Genomic DNA, 18,650 nt, shown 5'->3' with positions numbered 1-18,650 from the left:
GTTTTTGTTTTTCTTCCTGGCTTTTTTCTTTTCTTGACGCAGAGTCAACAGTGACCTCATACGAGGCGGCTGGGCTGGCTATGACGTAACATGCATGTTAAAGCAGACAATGTAATGCACCATGAGAAGAACTTCAAAAAGAGAGGAAGAGGGAAAAAACGATGAATGAATGACCTTGACGTGAAGTGTTGCACGCCGCTCTGGGTATAATCACTACAAGAGAAAGCACCAGAGTACAGTTCACTCACTCGAGTAGGAGAAAAAAAAGAGAAAAATCCGCCTTTTTCTTACTCGTGGTCCATGCCCAGTGATTGATGGCCAGTGGGGACGGCCGAGAGGCTTACAGGTTTGTGCGCGTGTTGTTTCCCGTAACCAAGACAATGAGTCAGATGTTTGGTGATTAGCCAATGAGAGCGAGAGGAGAGGAGAGGAGAGGGGCGATGATGCTGCTGCAGCAGCCACACTTGTGAGGAAACTCTGATTCCAAATAAATCGGCCTGTTATTCCCCTCATTCTCCAATCCAAGTCAGCCATTTTTGTTTTTTTGTTATTTCCTTGCGTCGCCCCCATCAACATGCACTTATTACGGCAATGCTGTGGCAGGACACCCACAAATAGAGATCTATATGTCGTTCTGTGTGCATGAGAAGTTAAGTGGTGCTGAGACTTGAATGTGCCTCTTGTGGGCCTATGAGGTAAATGCCAGTCAAGTTGCTGCGGAGCTGGCAGACTGTAAGGCCAGCTGTGCTCTGCGAACATTACCACACTTCTCTCTCTCTCTCTCTCTCTCTCTCTCTCTCTGTCTCTCTCTCCTCTCTCTCTCTCTGTCTCCCCTTTCTCTGTCTGTCTATCTCTCTCTCCTCTCTCTCTTTCTGTCTATCTCTCTCTCTCTGTCTCTCTCCCTATTTTATTCTCTCTTTCTTTCATTCTTTCTGTCTCTCTTTCTCCGTTTCTCTTTCTCTCGCTCTCTCTCTCTTTCTTCTTTCTGTTGATTTCTCCCATTTCTTTTTTCTTTCTCTCTATATTGCTTATTTTTCCATCACTCTTTCTCCGTGTCTCCTTTTTCCTTCCACTCACTCTTTCAACAGTATTATTTTAGCTATCTTTATCTTTTCGTTACTTATTATTTCTCTTTTTCTGTCCCTCTGTCTTTGTCCTTCTCCCCTCCTCCATCTTTCTTTCTCTCTCTCTCTCTCTCTCTCTCTCTCTCTCTCTCTCTCTCTCTGTCTCTCTCTCTCTCTCTGTCTCTCTCTCTCTGTCTCTCTGCTCTGTCATCTTTTACACTGAATACTTTTGTGCTTTGCCTTTGGTCCGGGGCTTCACAAGCCATTACCCCCAAGAAATCGACCCAGGATCTTTCTTTTCTTCTTCTTGTTCTACGATTCTGATTATTATTCATCTGCTACGTTGATGAATGAAGCCTTTCAGGGGAATCCTGCAGGCACATGTGTGACACCAGTTCAAGTAAACAGACACCCACCTTGATTATTTGGCCTGCGCTGCATGTTCACGCTGCGATGCATCCAAGGATGTCCATTGAGTCTTACTGCTACCCCCTACCATGCTAGCACCCCTTTGTGTGTGTGTGTGTGTGTGTGTGTGTGTGTGTGTGTGTGTGTGTGTGTGTGTGTGTGTGTGGGTGCGTGCATGCGTGCGTGCGTGCGTGCCTGCGTGCGTGCGTGCGTGCGTGCGTGCGTTTGTGCTTGTGCACAGGCGTGTGTGTGCACACATCTGTGCGGACGTGTGTGTGTGTGTGTGTGTTTTGATTCCTTTTTTGTCTCTCCTCCCACAGACAAGTTCAGCTGTGACAGCCCCCTCATGGGTGACAGCCCCGGTGACATCACCGACGTGGCGCCCAATCGTAAGCGGCGACAGCGTCACCTGCAGCAGCTGGAGGCCCAGGCCAAGAGGATGGCAATGGACCAGCGGCCACAACCATCCACAAGCAGGTACTGTGTGCCACAGAAACATTACAGTACATTACATTACATCACATTGCAATACAGTTATTACCGTACATAAAATGACATTACAGGTTATTGACACTTTGATCCAAAGCAGCTATTACAGGGTATTTGGTTACAGTCCCTGGAGCAATTTGGGGTTAGGTGCCAGACACACACACACACTGACACAGTCATCCAGTTATTTAGGTTAGATGTCTTAGCCAGCTCTAGGCTTGCGGCGAACACATCCATGAGTAGGTACGTTGACACTGACACCATCTCCAAAACAACTTGCAGTTATTTAGGTAAGATATCTGGGCAGGTATGCCAATGCTAGCCATGTTTACTTGGGTACTTTTTGGGCAAAATAATTTAAAAATAATCGGTTTAAATGAACTGTTTACATGCACAGAAACACTCCTTGTCTTATATTCTCATTTAAGGTGATTATTTCACTGTTTACATGAGGCATATTTAATCGGGTTATATTCACATTCTAAACCATCTATAGTTACGTATATTGCTATATCTATTGTTTTGAAAATTTAAACTGTTTATGTTTAAGGAGACTACTTGATTTTTACATGAGGCATATTTAATCGGTTTATACATTTAATGGTTGTCCATGTAGAAGTGGCTACTGACACTGGGCATCCAAAACAACTTGCAGTTATTTAGGTAAGATATCTGGCCTGGCTCTTGACCAGCTGCAGCAAGCATCCACAAGCAGGTATGGCACGCCACAGAACAGAACTGTGTGTAACGTGTCAGCTGTAATGCAATAGATGGCCTTGACCCTGATGAAGCCAATTGGAGCCAATTTGGATTGGAGCCAATTTTTGGTCCCCTAGGGGAAATTCTTTCTCTGCACTTTATCCCATTTGGACTAGTGAATCACATTGAAGTACACACACTAGTCCGTAGCAGTGGGCTGCCTGCTGAGCGGCGCCCGGGGAGCAGTGTGGGGGTTAGGTGCCTTGCTCAAGGGCACTTCAGCCGTGGTCCGGTCGGGCATTGAACTGGGAACCCTTGGGTTGCCAACCCAGTGCTCTAACCACTGAGCCACGGCTGCCCATATGAAAATCTGAATGAAAATCAAACGTCAACATTTTTTATTAGATTACATGTAACTGATGCTGATTTAGAGCAAATTGCAGCTCATTAGGTACAGCCAGTGAGAGTAAATATACAATCAATGGGTACAGCCTTCTCAATGACTTCTATACCAGAGAAGAAAAAACTGATTTTCTGCCGCCTTTTCGTTTTTTTCACTATTTTTACAAGATGCCATCTAGGTCTTGGTGAGCACAGTGGATTCGGATTACCCTAGAAAGTGTTTGCCAGGAACGGATGAATTGAGTTGTGTGTGGACTTTGATTGCATTTAGCTGACAGCATAAAGAAAAGTCTTAAAAAGAAAATATGGGCCTTTCAGTTGTTCTCAAGTCTCTTAAATGTTGTCAGGCTGATTTTGTGAAGCCAGCTTTGGATTTCGAATGTTCTCACACTGTGTCCAGAGCTTCACTCTTCGCCTCATTTGTTGTACGTACCCTGGAAATGTTAAAAAAAATCCCCCCGTGCTCCGATTCTCCCCACCTTTCTCCTGTAAATCTGTTACTTTGTGACTTTTCATTTCCTCGACTCACTCAGTTTTTCCTACTATCCTTCTGTCTCAAGTGTAAGTTTTTCGCAAACTGGACATGTTAATGTTCAGTGGTAACCCCCCTCGGCTTCAGCAGTGGAGTGGATGGGGAGCCTGTTTCTCCGAGCTGAGCTCCCCATTGGGTGACCTTACTGCTGTCTCTTGCCAGCGCCTCTGTTGCTGTTGGCAGTATGAGTGCATGAACTGTGAGAACACCCCATCCCCTCCTCTTCCCCCACTGGTCCATCGCTTCCACCCCGTCCACTTCCAGTAGAGCCATCGTTTGACTTTTTTTCAAAATCCATAATCAGACATTAGTCATTGATCTATATCGTTCGTTCGGCTGGAGTGGTTCTCCTTGGCTACTTTACGGAACAGTAAAGACACCCCTGGTAGATATTAACTTTCTATTGAGTAACACTTATACGGGCCCTTGCACAGAGTCCAGTTTTAGTATCATGTACTTATTTCCTCATTATTCTTTGTGGAGAGAGAACAAGAGCAGACTGCTTTCATCTCTGCTCGCTTGCCAACGACCCAGAAATACAACAGCAACTTCACCAGATGTGTTGTAACCAGGTGGGATTTTTTTCACCATAGTGATTAAACGGCTACACAAAGAAACATGGGAAAATTGACACATTCATGTGTATGGACATGGATATGCTCATGTGATTGGAGAATAAGTGGACTAGAGTGATGGTGTTGTAGTTGCGCCCATGGCACAAGCCAACGTCCTTTAGTAGCCTCGTAATCTGCACTGTTCCAGCAGTGGAACACTGTAGTAGTCATTGAGAAGGCTTTATTACCATAATACTACACATCTACGACATTACAAAGGGACTTTATGACAATACATTATGGCTTGATAGCGGCAGATTACTAGTAGACTAGGAGTTTTTTTTTAGTGATTTTTGCAGTGATACATTTGGTTCAAAAGGACACTAAAAATGACCTATTCTATTTGATTCTATTCTGATTTTACTCAAGAAAGAAAGTTTTTGTTCCCTGAAATTAGTAAAATACATCCAGGTACACTCAGATTCAGATGTCTGCCCCGCCCCTTTGAAATGCCACTAATCCAACATGTCACATGGCGGATGTGAGATTCTTCTGCTTTTGGTGGTGCGCAGCACAAAATAAACCATTTTTATTGAAGGGTCATGCCTGACTGAAACAGAAAACATTTCATCATCCTTAACCGTAAATGGTAACCGCCAATGCACAGCCATTAAATTGTACTGAGTCACGAGCTGGCTTGAAGCTGACATTGATTTATAATCCATTATATCGCGCACCTTACAGGACTCTTTAAAGTCCAGACACAGCCCTTGATCATAATAACCAGCCATTTCATGAGACTATGAAGCCCTTATTTGAACGAACCAGACTTTTTTTCTCTTCTTTAGCTACCTCTGGATATTACCAAACTTTAAAGAACAGCAGTCAATGGCCGTCTGTTTCACTTGTCGGCACAGTTTAGAGCATGACATTGTCTGCCTGTCCTCCCCTCTCTTCCTCTCCCTCTCTTCCCCCCTACTGCTGCTGGCTCACTAGGCCAGCTTGCCTGCCTAAAGGCCGGCTGTTTGGCCATGCACGCACCATGAGGCAACCTCAGACCCAGGAGAGAGTGCTGGACACAGCCATGACCAAGGCTGGAGTAGAGCAGGCATCAGGTGAAGGTGAGAGGCGATGGAGAACATTTGTCTTGGATTGGTTCTACTCCTTATCTGAGGGGTCTGCTGTGGTGTGGAGCGGTGCTGATCCAAAACTACTGGGCCCAGGTCTCAGTACCAGGCTAAGGCTTTCCACTCCTCGCAGTGCAGTGGTCCAGCGAGTACATGTGATGGGATAAATAACTGCCCTTGTTCTGTGTTGAGAGACGTGGTTTTAATCAGCCACACGGACAGAGGAAAGTATGCCCGGGACATCATCAGTGGCTTTGCAGATGCAATAACCTGAGGGTTGGGTTTGGATCTCCAGTGGGTGACATTCTCTCAGAGGTTGTGGCCTACTTAGGTTTGTTGTTAGGGAGGTCGTAGCCTACGTAGTTACATGTATGATAATGGGAGGTTGTAGCATACATTACATTACATTACATTACACTTAGCTGATACTTTTCTCCAAAGCAACTTGCAGGTATTTAGGTACAGGGTATTGGTTACAGGCCCTGTAGCAATGTGGGGTTACTGTAGATGCCCTGTTCAAGGGCATGTCAGCCATGGATGATGGGGCTGGTAAGGTTGGGAATTGCGGGTAGCCTAGATTGGTACAAAGAAGGGCAGGTTGTGCACCCCCTATACAGTAGGTACAATGATGGGAGCTTGTAGCCAACATACATACAGTATAAGACTTTACACTCCTTACTCTACAGTGGTCCAAGTGAGTACATCTATTGGGATAAATAACTGCCGTTGTTCTGCATCAGGAGACATGGTTTCAATCAGCCACACGGAGCGGAGAAAGTGCGTTCGGGACATCGCGAGTGGCTTTGCTTGCACATGCAACAGCCCGGAGATACAGTAGTGTTTGCATTCCGGAAAGATCTCAGCAGTCTGTTGGTAAAGGAAAAGCAGCCTTTCCATTGTTTGTTGTAAACAAGTTTGATTGATTGCCAAGGCAGGCACAATAAGATGTCATATTTAATTCCCCTGTGGTGCTTTGCGTGGCCGTGAGCTGTTTAGCCCATCAAGAGATTAAAACAATATCTGTATCTCTTGCGTAAGGACTGTTTGGAGAAGGGGAGAAAGGACCATTCTACTCAGCCTTGAAACCTGGTCTCAGGGCTGCCGAACAGTCACTGACCTCAAAGTGAGAGAGCGAAGTTCATTGTTATAATATACAGTAGACCACAACAACAACAACCCTAGTGACGGTCACTCCAGTACATACTGTTGATGTTTTAGTCCATCTTTACCCCAACTGAACAGAAACCAATTCATTCATTTTGTCTGTGCAAATACTGTATGTATCGGTCAATAGACCTTCTTAAGGCAGAAAAAAATTATATAGTACTACCCGGTCCCTACCCAGTCTGCCCAACTTGAAGCACACGGGCATAAGGCATTCATATTACTCCAGCTCTACAGTAAATCCCATCTCTAATGAGTCATTTAGTGGCTGTTTAATGCTCAATTTCCAAACAGGTTTAAGGAGCTGTGAGTAGTTTGACAGAGAGCTCACTGTTTGGTAGTCTGGGATGGGGCCAGTCTTTGACTTGGTTAGGACAGGTGAAGATATACTACGTTTCTCCCCAAGGCACAGCCATAATGTTCTCTCTCTCTCTCTCTCTCTCTCTCTCTCTCTCTCTCTCTCTCTCTCTCTCATTCTCTCTCTCTCTCTCTCTCTCTCTCTCTCTCTTCTCTCTCTCTTTCTGCCCCCAGGCGCTCAATTTCAGATTTTTAGATGTGTCCACAACCACTACCAGAGCACAGCTTCTTCTTTCTGTATCTGCCAAGAAGAACTGAGAGAATTGGCGCGTCACTAAAGGCGAACGTTGCCTTTCTGTGTACATCTGCCATTACAAAGGCCATGTTGTGATGAAAAAGATAAGCAAACAGCTGCAGGGTCCTCCCTGTTTTTTTCTTCTTTAAATCCCCCCAAAAAATTCTGGACGGAGCTTTCTGCATCACCTGACTTGAGAATACATGCTGTGCGTGACTGTGACCAGGCCCATCAGTTCCTAGGAGCTCCGATCCCCATGCCACTGGCATCGCATACTCAAGCAGATCTTCCCAAGAGAGAAGGTGAAAGCAAAGTAGAGAGTAGAGATCAGGGCCATAGAAGGTTCAGAGAGTTTGATGAGAGAGCAGACAGACAGACGGCGAAAGACAGTGAGGGCAGTCAGACAGATAGAGAGACAGAAAGATAGACAGACGGGCAGAAAGAAAGAAAGAAAGAAAGAAAGAAAGAAAGAAAGAAAGAAAGAAAGAAAGAAAGAGGGACAGAGATGGAGTGACCGCTATGGGTAGGGAAATGGGAAGATGGAGACCCAATGGACTGAGGTTTCCCGTCATCCTTCCATAGTCGATCGGCTGCTGGGTTGGCAGACAACAGAAGACCCCTGTCACATGACATGGTATCAATGTCTCGACTGTTTGGTTTAGTGTCACTTACAGAATGGCTGTCATGTTCAAGGACCAGTAATTAAGGATTTATTACTGTTTAATTCACTCTTTGTTCACTGTTGAGTACAAGAACATAGTCTGCCACTGCACTGACAACTGGATTTTCATTTAACATGTATTTTTTTTACACAGACTCAAATTTGTAAAGGAAAACTGTGATTAATCTGACAGAAGAGGAATTTCGCTTGTGCAGCACATGTCAGATCCAATGTTTTGGAATCTTTCTCCTTTTGGCGAGCTCACTCTGTGAAGGATGTTCAGAAAGACGGGCTCTCGTGTCTCATTGTCTCCGTTCAAACTCGAGTCAGACTCAGTTGTAATCTGTTGATTTGCTGCGATAGATTATTTTAGCTGCTGCACAGCCATGGCCTAGTAGTTCTCTCTCTCTCTCTCTCTCTCTCTCTCTCTCTCTCTCTCTCTCTCTCTCTCTCTCTCTCTCTCTCTCTCTCTCTTCTCTCTCTCTCTCTGTGCAACAGGTTGGCTGGCTGGGATTCCCATGATACATTTTGGCACACATCGGTTTTGATTGTAAAGCTGGCTCGTAGGTCAGTAATGTGACTGGCGGGGAAACTTATAAGCCACCGATGACCCAGACTGAAGAACTGAGAGAGAAAACGACCATAGAACTTTAATCATAGAATATTTGTGTTTGGCCCATGCATAGATTGCCCTCAGAACTAATGATGAGTAGGCCCTGCCGTGGCCAACAGGTAGGGCACTTGCCTGCCATGCGGCCGGCCCGGGTTCGATTCCCGGCCCGGGTCATTTGCCGACCCCTCCCCATCTCTGTCCCCTTTCCCTTCCTGTCCACCTCTCAAACTGTCCTGTCAAATTAAGTCGTAAAAGACCAAAAAAAAAAGAACTAATGATGAGCCTAAGATGTTTTCGCTCACTTTTGTGGGGGGACGACAAAGCGGTCAGCTGTCCCTGGACCAGGAAGAGAAGGGGCCCAGAATTGGGTCCTAATTACATAATATGTATTGGGTGGGTGGGCCTTTCAGATACATTTGTCTTGGGCCCGACCAAAGCTGTCAGTGGCTCTAGGGGTATGTCAGGATTTCAAATGATTGGAGCGCCACACTGTAAGGTCAAGCCAAGCAACAATTTTAAAACTTTTCTCTTTTTTCCTTCTTCTGTGCGGATTTCCTGGATGATGTATCAATCCACATCAAAGACAAGCCCTGCATTCAACACCACACGCACCAGAGGACATATACAATACTACAGCGGTTCCCAAACTGGGGGTGGGGACCCATAGTGGATCATGGTGTTACTGCAGGGGGGTTACAGAAAGAAGGGACTATTTGCATAAAACCTTCAGTGGGCTATATGTGGTTATATGGTATAACCGGTCCATACATTAATTAGTAACAGTATCCACTTGTATGGTTAATAAATATAGGCCCTATTTACCTTTCCTGTAAGTTTCACATAAAGATGTAACAATATTAAGGGACGTTTGGCGTTTGTAATGTGGAAGGTGTGTGCGTGCGTGCGTGCGTGCATGTGTGCTTGCGTGTGTATGGGCGAGGGGGGTGTCGCAAAAATATTCTTGGGTCCAAAGGGGGTTGGGTCGTAGGGTGAAAGTTTGAGAACCACTTCAGTACACTGCTGCGTGTCTGAGGAGAGGAGAGTGTTGGGCCGACATACCTTCCTCTTCCCTGAGCCAAGACTGGATGGTACCGTATAGCCCCCAGAGAGCTGTAAAATAGCGACTGCTCACTGCTCTTCCTCTTCCAGCGAGAAACTCCTGTTTCATCCCCCTTAACTGTTTCCAGAGGTCCCCGTCATACAGTTGGTAATGATTTAAAAGGAGAAATGCAAGTAGATGTTGCACTGTGCTGCGTCTCTCTTCTCTTTCAAACAAGAGAGGCCCTTACGATCCCCCTTCATCCCACCCCTTTCGTTCCCTTCCAGTTTGATTAAGTCACAAAGGCCAGTAAATGGAGTCATGGAAACGGGATGAGGCGCGATTGAAAAAAAGAGACAGTGGAGGGGCTTGACTGAAGACACTGATGCCATTTTGTGTTCAGTGGTTTTTTTGTTTGTTCTCTGTGCCTTCTGAAAGCCATCACTCTCTCTGATACCCCCAACCCCATCTCTCTCTCTCTCTCTCTCTCTCTCTCTCTCTCTCTCTCTCTCTCTCTCTCTCTCTCTCTCTCTCCCTCCCTCTCTCTTTCTCTGTACCTTTCCCTCTCTCTCTCTCTCTCTCTCTCTCTCTCTCTCTCTCTCTCTCTCTCTCTCTCTCTCTCTCTCTCTCTCTCTGTCTCTCCCTCTCTCTGTATTGAGTTGGGTACTAATCCCAAGTACAGCACGCAGAGTGCTGAGCGTGGGTGCCCTACATGTCAGTTCCTCTCCTTGTTGTATCCCCGCGAGGAATGGCTTCCAGATGTGACTGGGACAGGAAAAACAGTTGATGAGCAGCGCACTGCTCTTTTACTGGCCCACTCTATGGGGATGTGTTTTTTTTGCTGAGTAACCATCTGCATTATGGGTTACATGGTCTCGGAGGTTGTAGCCTACATACGGTACGGTACGGTACGGTAGGTGCAGTGATGGAAGGTTGTATGTTTCATGTGTATGATGAGGGGAAGGTTGAAGCCTGCAGTACATGGATGGGTACAGTGAAGGGGAGGTTGTAGCAGAGATTCTATAAGTATAGAGATATGCCAACATAATAGGTTTCTATGAGCACCTAATGTGACCAGGTTCCGGTCTGCCTAAAGGGCCGTGTCATAATGCTCCTACAATGAATAGAACAGTCCTTAGGTCTGCCTAGGTCTGCCTAAGGGGGGCCATAATAGAACCAGGAAACAATGGGCCAATGGAACCTCTCTCTCTCTACTCTCTCTGGTTGTAGCCTGCCGTATTTGGGTGCAATGATGTGAGGTTGCAGCCTACATACAGTGCCCTCCACAATTATTGGCACCCCTGGTTGAGAGGTGTTAAAAGCCTTAAAATAAATTCAGTGTTTATTGCAGAAGAATACTGTCACACTGAAAATTGTAGGAAAATGTAGCCTTCAACTCAAATGAATTGTAAGAAAATAAAAAAATCCCTGACTGAAAAATAATTATTTTTCATTAAATCACCTGTTCCACAATTATTGGCACCCTTAACAATTCCCAGGAAATAAATATAATTGAAGCATTTCTGTCATTTCTACAGTAGTTTACAAAGTTTACCAGAGTATGTAGGAACATCTAATTAGTAATTCATCACTTCCTGTTTCCCTGGGGTATAAACATGACGTGACACCGAGGCCATTTCTCTTATCCACTCTTAAACATGGGAAAGACAAAGGAACACAGCATACAAGTGAGGCAGATGTGCGTCGACCTTCACAGGTCAGGCAGAGGCTACAAGAAGATTGCCACTCAACTGCAGCTGCCCATATCCACTGTGAGAGGAATAATTAAGAAGTTCAAAACAACTGGAACAGTGGTAAACAAGCCTGGACGAGGACCCATGTTTATTTTGCCACCACGCACATTGAGGAGGATGGTAAGAGAAATCAAAATATCTCCAAAGCTCACTGTTACAGAATTACAACAAATGGTAGCATCCTGGGGTCACAAAGTCTCCAAATCAACCATCAGGCGCTGTCTACACGCCAACAAGCTGTTTGGGAGGCATGCACGGAGACAACCTTTCCTCACTCACAATCATAAACGCAAGCGTCTGGAATTCGCCAAGCGGTATTGGGGCTTCAACTGGGACCGTGTGCTTTGGTCAGATGAGACCAAGATTGAGCTTTTTGGCAACAAACACTCTAAGTGGGTCTGGCGTACCACGAAAGATGCGCATGCTGAAAAGCACCTCATACCCACTGTGAAGTATGGGGGTGGGTCAGTGATGCTGTGGGTCTGTTTCGCTTCCAAAGGCCCTGGGAACCTTGTTAGGGTGCATGGCATCATGAATGCTTTGAAATACCAGGACATTTAAAATCAAAATCTGTTTCCCTCTGCCCGAAAGCTGAAGCTGGGTCGTCACTGGGTCTTTCAGCAAGACAATGACCCTAAACATATGGCCAAATCGACACAGAAATGGTTCACCAGACACAAAATCAAGCTCCTCCCATGGCCATCTCAGTCCCCTGACCTCAACCCCATTGAGAACCTGTGGGGTGAGCTGAAGAGGAGAGTACAGAGGAGAGGACCCAGGTCTCTGGATGATTTAGAGAGATTCTGCAAAGAGGAATGGCTGAAGATCCCTCTTTCTGTCTTTTCCCATCTTGTGAAACATTATAGGAGAAGATTAGGTGCTGTTTTGTTGGCAAAAGGGGGTTGTACAAAATATTAACACCAGGGGTGCTAATAATTGTGACACACATTATTTGATGTCAAATAATTATTTCTTTATGTGGGATTTTTTCCCCACTGAATAAATGCACTTGTATTGAAGGTTGGATTTTTCTCTTTTTTTTCCATTAAGGTCCCATATTATTTAGAAAAAAATAATAATAATTGGAAGCTAGAAAACACATCTTAACCAGGGGTACCAATAATTATGGAGGGCACTGTAGGTACGATGATGGGAGGTTGTTACATTACATGACATTACATTAACCTTAGCTGGCGCTTTTATCCAAAGCGACTTACAGTTATTTACGGGGTATTGGTTACAGTCCCTGGAGCAATATAGGGGTTAGGTGCCTTGTTCAAGGGCACTTCAGCCATGGATGGAGGTGTTGGGAGAGGTAAGGATGGGATTTGAACCTACAACCCTTTGATCTTACCACCTCCCTAAGATTTAGGCCATGGCTGCCTCCCAAGGTTGTAACCCAGGGCTTGACACTGGCACCAGCTAACCGGCCAAATGCTGGTAAAACTTGGCATTGGCTAGTAATGCTTTCATTGTCACTAGCCAATTTGGTTGGCAGCTTATTCCTTGGTGTGACTATACGCATCATAGCCTATATTCTATTGTTCGCCCCTTCTGTATTAGTTGTTTGCATTTAAGTTCACGAAAAAGCTCAGTAACTCAATTTCTATTTGCTTGATATACCTCCATGTAGAAAGCTATACACTCCTCTTGCTTTAGCACCTCATCTTCTGAGGTTAGACGTACACTATCATGATAAAAAAAATGATATAAAATCGGTGGCTAGTGGAATACCTGAATGGCTAGTGACTCGGGAAAACCACTAGCCACAGAGGCCGGTGGGCGAAAAAGTTAATGCCAAGCCCTGTTGTAACTTACATACAGTAGATATGATGTAGTATGGGCGAAATATGGCTTGAGGATGCTGGATTGTATGTGTGTGCAAAATGCATCACATGCCAACTCCAACCAGTTTGTCGTTGTGTTGAACACATGAGGTGTCAGTAAAGCCAGTAAAGCCATATTATCGACCTCACTTTCATAGGCCACTCTATGGTCCTGAAGAGATGTTCACGCTCATGAAAGTGTGTGTTAAGCGATGTAGCCAATGAAAATCAGTCATTTATCTAAAGACGGGTTTATGTGGAACACACACACACACACACACACACACACACACACACACACACACACACACACACACACACACACACACACACACACACACACACACACACACACACACACACACACACACACACTCAAATCCAAGTGTTTTTCCACTGCAGTAAAACCAGACTGCAGGATGGGTGCTGGCGAGTGTGGCACCTGTTTTGGAAGGTCTGACTTTTTACGGGACTTCCTGTTAAGCTGTATGAGACCCTCCATCACCACCAACACCACCCCTGCCCTAGATACAACATGTGTCCTGTTGCCATAGTACCCAGCTACAAATATCTTCATCATCATCATCATCATCATCACCATCATCACCAACAGATCCTATTTAGGTCAACATATTTATATTTTGAGTATTTATATTTATGAGTCTACACAGGTCTGGAAATAACATTTTCGTCGCAGGCCTTTGCACGACTCCAAAGTCTACGTAATCTCACAGAAACACTCCAGGACAACAGGTTTTGGACAGATGTTTCAACTAAGTTTTTTGTGAAGACCATAGACACCCAAACAATAATGTTTGTGTAACTAATGCACTAATTGTTGTAATCTGTGGAGAATCATATACCTGTATCAATATAGTAAATGAGCAAACACCATTCGATGTACAAGTGTCTAATTGGGATCCTGTTCTTATAACAGGAAGTAGATTTAACAAAAATCCATCCTTTGTTTAAGAGGGGGAGAAAGAGACCGAGAGAGGAAAGCAGACATGGTTTGTTCCGTTTGCCATGTTGTAGTCTAATGCCAACAACAGTTCCTCTAGAAGAGGCCCAGGCATTACTGTATATTTTGTCAGCCAGTCCCCACAGACCATTTAAACAGCTTCACGCCACCTCCCCTGATCTGTGAAAAATACAACTCCTGTAAACGGCCTTGTGTTTGTTATGGCTTTTATGGACATACATGTACAGCATATGTACTCGCGGCTAGCTTGTAACCACGCCGTGCTCAGCACTGTTGTCGATGGGACTGCAATGCATGTGGTTCCTTTTTTGAGCCAGAGTTGTAAAACGTTTAATAATATAATGCCATGTACTTAATTTAACACTTCTCAGTCCAGGATGATGATAGTAGGTGAAAAAAGTACTTTAGAATATGTGAGAAACTGTCAATTTCCCCTTGCCACTCTCCAGGAAACTTTCTGGAGACAAGAGCCAACATCATTTTTTTGCCGGTGTATAGAGGAAGCAGTGCTGTACACATTCATACTGATTTCCTTTTCAGTCATTGTTTGAGTGATTTTCAAGATACGTCCGTTTGACATACTTCAGGTTTGTTTTCAGGTGAACATTTGTCTACCTTGACATCTGTATCTGTATCAAATGTCGAGCGGATTCCTGAGGAACTGCTCCCCTGCTTTTGGCCCTAAATGAAAGGAAGTCAAATGAAGCTACATGGATACACACAGTGCAAGACATAGGCCATCTTGGTAAAAGCGGTCTTGTTAAAAGTGTCTTTGCCTTATGTCACATCAATATATTGTGAAATAGGTGGTGTCGTGTTCAAACGCAAGAAGCATGAGCCCTTTCAAACTCTTGAGCCAGCAAGACATTTTCCATAGCCCATATTGGATGGAAAACTACTACAGTCTATTGTGTGCCTTCAATCTCAGGCTCAATCTGAAACGTTTCGACCGCATAGCAACTTTTAAATTGACAGCAGTGTTTATGTTTCCCTCTGACTGTGGGGTGTCCAGCCGAGATACGCAGTAGTAGGCCAGCGCCAGCCCTACTTAGGCTTCTCTCCCATCATCAAAATTATGGCAATATTTTATGGAGAAACGGCATGAAGTGGTCATTGTGTTGGGTGAAAGTTAAAGGCTTATTGGAGTGCACTCAATATGATGAGTAATCAGTCAGTAAATCCCCCAGCTCATTACAGTGCTGCACGTCTACTGTAAACTCATAGGGCCAGATGAGTAGAATAGAATGCCTATATTAGAATGGAATGGAATAAAATAGAATAGAATAGAATAGAATAGAGTGGAATGGAATGGAATAGAATATAAATAACCTGTGGGAACTTTCAAATGCCTATAATCAGGGCTTTGAACCGTTATTTTTTTCCAAACGTTCCGTTCCGAACAGAAACGGAATTATAACGTTTCCGGTTCTGAGTTCCACCAATAAATTGACGTTCCCGAACCGGTTAGAACCAAAAAATATTGTTCCCGGAACGGTTAATTTCGTTCCTGTCAGCTGATTACTCCCCATAGGCCTAACTGACGTTAACCAAGAAAGCCGGAAGTGCAAAGGAGTCAGACTACATTCAAAACTGTTTATTCAAGCGGATGAAAAGAATATCCTCCAGAATTTTGTCATTCAGGGACGACCTAAGTGGAAAAGCAGAGAATAAACCTCAATGATGAAAATGTGCGCTCCACGCTGACTTGGGTCACGGGGAGCACTATGATGGACATTGTGAGTTTGTGCATATTTGAAGCGGCCATGGATGCCCAATAACGCCGAACATTGTTGGTGCGCTTTACACGTGCTTCCCTGCAATGTCTTACAATAATGCAATGCAAACTCTGTCCTTTTGTATGACAGTGGTTTCTCTTAATTAAGATGTGGAGTGAAGACTTTGTAATCTACAGCTCTCTCTCCATTCAGTCAGAGAATGTCTGATGTCACACAGGACGTGAACCTCAGTCGTCATAGTAACGTGCACAGGAAAATAATGACTTTTGTTTTTAGTTTGAGGAACGGTATTAACCGGTATTAACCGGTTACCATTATTTTAAAATAAGTGTTCCCGTTCCAGAACATAAAAAATAATAACGTTTCCGGTTTCGTTTCTGTTCCCTGTAAAATACAAAAAGTTCCTGGTTTTCGTTTTCGTTCCTTGAACCGGTTCGAAGCCCTGACTACAATCTTCATGCAACCATTGCGCGAACATTATGCAACACAAGGAATGGACTGATTTAAAAACTAAACACGTTTACAAATGCAAACATTTTTTGAACTGCAACACGACGCACTTTGTATATCGTCTCTCTTGCCCTTGCCGTTGGCCGTACAAAGAGGCGCCTGAAGGAAAGGGTAGCCGAACACAAGTACGCAATACGCACCAACAATGAGGACTACCCGATGGCAAGACATTTCCAGAGCGCGCACAACAAAGATCCCAGGGCACTAAAAGTTGAAGCCCTGGAACACATCCCAACGGCCCCTAGGGGGGGTGACCGCCTCAAAACACTATTACAAAGGGAAACATTCTGGATACATACTTTGGATGCAATGAATTACCCAGGCCTCAATGAGGAAATTGATTTTAGACCATTTTTGTAATGACTTAATGACCACAATGAGTATGGATGACCCTCCTTTTCAATTGACTTAAATATGGATGCCTGATATGTCTGAATATGTTCATGTATTTGAGTAGGCTACTCTTTAATCGCTAGGTAGCCCATGCACAATACCTCACTTGATTATTCTTTATTATTATACTTTTCTATTGCATTACTCTATAGTTGTGTTTATATCAATGTGCTTTCATACATTCACTGAAAAGTACAATATCCATGTACCCTACCGGAACCATCATGTGACCCTGTGAACTGATAAAAAGGTCACGCAAATGAACTCTTTCTTGTCACGCCCTGATGAAGACCCTGTGTGGTTGAAACCGGTTGGCGTTTTTAGTTATGTACCCCAGTTAAAATAAAGGGTTTTTAAATTACTATACACCATACTACTCCTTGTCTCTATGCAAGAGTCGCCTGAAGTAGGCCCAACGGCCAACAAGTTTTGAAGAATGGACTTTGTCGTTTAACTTCAAGAGCACCAGCATCGGAGTATACTGTCTAACAAAGAAGAGCGCTCAGCATCTCTCCCTTATAACAATAGAATTGTATTGAATCGAATGGAGTTGTACCAGAGAGAATACAGGAGTCTTACTACGTTGTATATGTCTTAGTACAGTGATGAAAGCATTTCTTTCTCCAGTGCCAAGTGGATGCTCTACTGTGAAGTCTTAATGACTGTGTGAGTGTGCGTGCATGTGTGTGTGCTACTGTGCTTGTGTTTCGTGTGTTGTGTTGTTCAGATATGTCAATAAAGTCCGTCCCCTCAGCTTGCGAGTGCGATTTTCTCCACTTGAAGTTGACAGTTTCTTTTACGCACTCCCAAAGCTGTCGTTTTACGTTAGAAGTTGAGTGCAGTGCGTCCATCGCAGCTAGGCCTAGCATTTCGCCGCTACTTTCCCATTCTCCTCCACATTGCTCTATGCAAATCACCATGTTTCACCTCCACCACGTGCCCGTCCTGCCTTCTCCCTCTCTGTAGTTATTAGCCCCTCGTCTCGTGCTCTATGGGGGACACCTGGTCCACAGGTCTCTCACAGCCAGGCCTCTCAGGCCTCTTGCTCCCTTCGCCATTAGCAGACGTCCACCACAGCCTTGCCCTTTTAATTATTTCCACACAAGTTGCAAATAGTTCAGAAAATGAGAAAGGAGTTTGCAACCTTTTTTGGGGGGGTGAGGGGGGGAGGGTGTCCAAGTGAGGGTTTTGTTTTTGTTTGCAGGAGAGGGGTAAGGAGTAGATGCTGAAGTCTTGTGACCCCTGGCATTACCAAACACTTTCCCACATACTTTACTACTATATTGTACTTCACTGTAATGTATGGTAGTGCGTGCGTGTGTGCATGTGTGCATGTGTGTGCAGCACTCTACCCCCCATCTGCAGCCTCAGACATAAAGCTGAACTTTCAAACTATGGGATTGCATAATTCCTCAGAGTATTTAGCACATTTGCACAGTCCACAGGATTCCCTACGAAGCGTAGATACACACACACAGAAAATGTCGATTGACTGTATCGTCTGGATACCCGAATCTAAACAGCATTTCAAAATAATGACTAGGCCCGGTAGCGCTCGTTTGAGTGCAAGAGAGTCTACCTCTGTAAGGGCTAGCGGTACACATATGATCAGTGTTTTCCCCATGCTGTGTTGTTGTATGGTACTAGTTTAGACGGAGCTTTAGAGGTTACTTGATACGGAGCACTTCCTGGAGTTTACTGGGAAGCAGGGCAGTAAATTGCGGTAATTGCCACAGTGGCCTGCTCTCCTGAGGAGCTTTCAAAGGCATCTATCAGCGGCGGGAGATGAATATGTGTGGATCGTTTGGGGGAAAGGATCTCGTTTTGTGCTTTAGGAGGGTTTATTTATCATCATGATCATCAGTATTGTAAGACAGTATACACTGATTGAGCAAAACTGTGTTGTGTTTTATTAAGTACGAAAAGAAAGCAGAACGGATGCCGACATCGGACCTACCAACTCCATATTGTAGTTATTATGTTGATACTGGCAATTTCTACAGTATGATAATGTACAGTGTATTTTCTCTCCTCTCTCTTAATTACATTGTCAGTTTGTGTTTCCTCTGGTTGAAAAACACCAGTGAGCCTACATTTGTGTGACG

At 44.5% G+C, this 18,650-nt stretch overlaps 2 protein-coding genes across 3 annotated transcripts in view; both read left to right on the top strand.

The window, feature by feature from the left end:
• The window catches only part of vcanb (versican b), a 303,281-nt gene that overhangs the window by 244,178 nt on the left and 40,453 nt on the right, over positions 1–18,650 (top strand). The window lies entirely within an intron of this gene.
• xrcc4 (X-ray repair complementing defective repair in Chinese hamster cells 4) overlaps positions 1–18,650 on the top strand; it is a 70,004-nt gene that overhangs the window by 49,602 nt on the left and 1,752 nt on the right. Inside the window, exons 7-8 of one of the 2 annotated variants that reach the window (XM_063210031.1) lie at positions 1,793–1,949; positions 5,145–5,269. In XM_063210031.1, the coding sequence (XP_063066101.1) occupies positions 1,793–1,949; positions 5,145–5,269 (282 nt within the window). The remainder of the gene's footprint in view (positions 1–1,792; positions 1,950–5,144; positions 5,270–18,650) is intronic. The other variant, XM_063210033.1, reaches the window with a different exon arrangement.

The sequence above is a fragment of the Engraulis encrasicolus genome, chromosome 11 (assembly GCF_034702125.1).
Source record: "Engraulis encrasicolus isolate BLACKSEA-1 chromosome 11, IST_EnEncr_1.0, whole genome shotgun sequence".
Classification (NCBI taxonomy): Eukaryota; Metazoa; Chordata; class Actinopteri; order Clupeiformes; family Engraulidae; genus Engraulis; species Engraulis encrasicolus.
The sequence above is the reverse complement of the archived record's forward strand: the minus strand, read 5'-3'. Positions and strand labels throughout refer to the sequence as shown.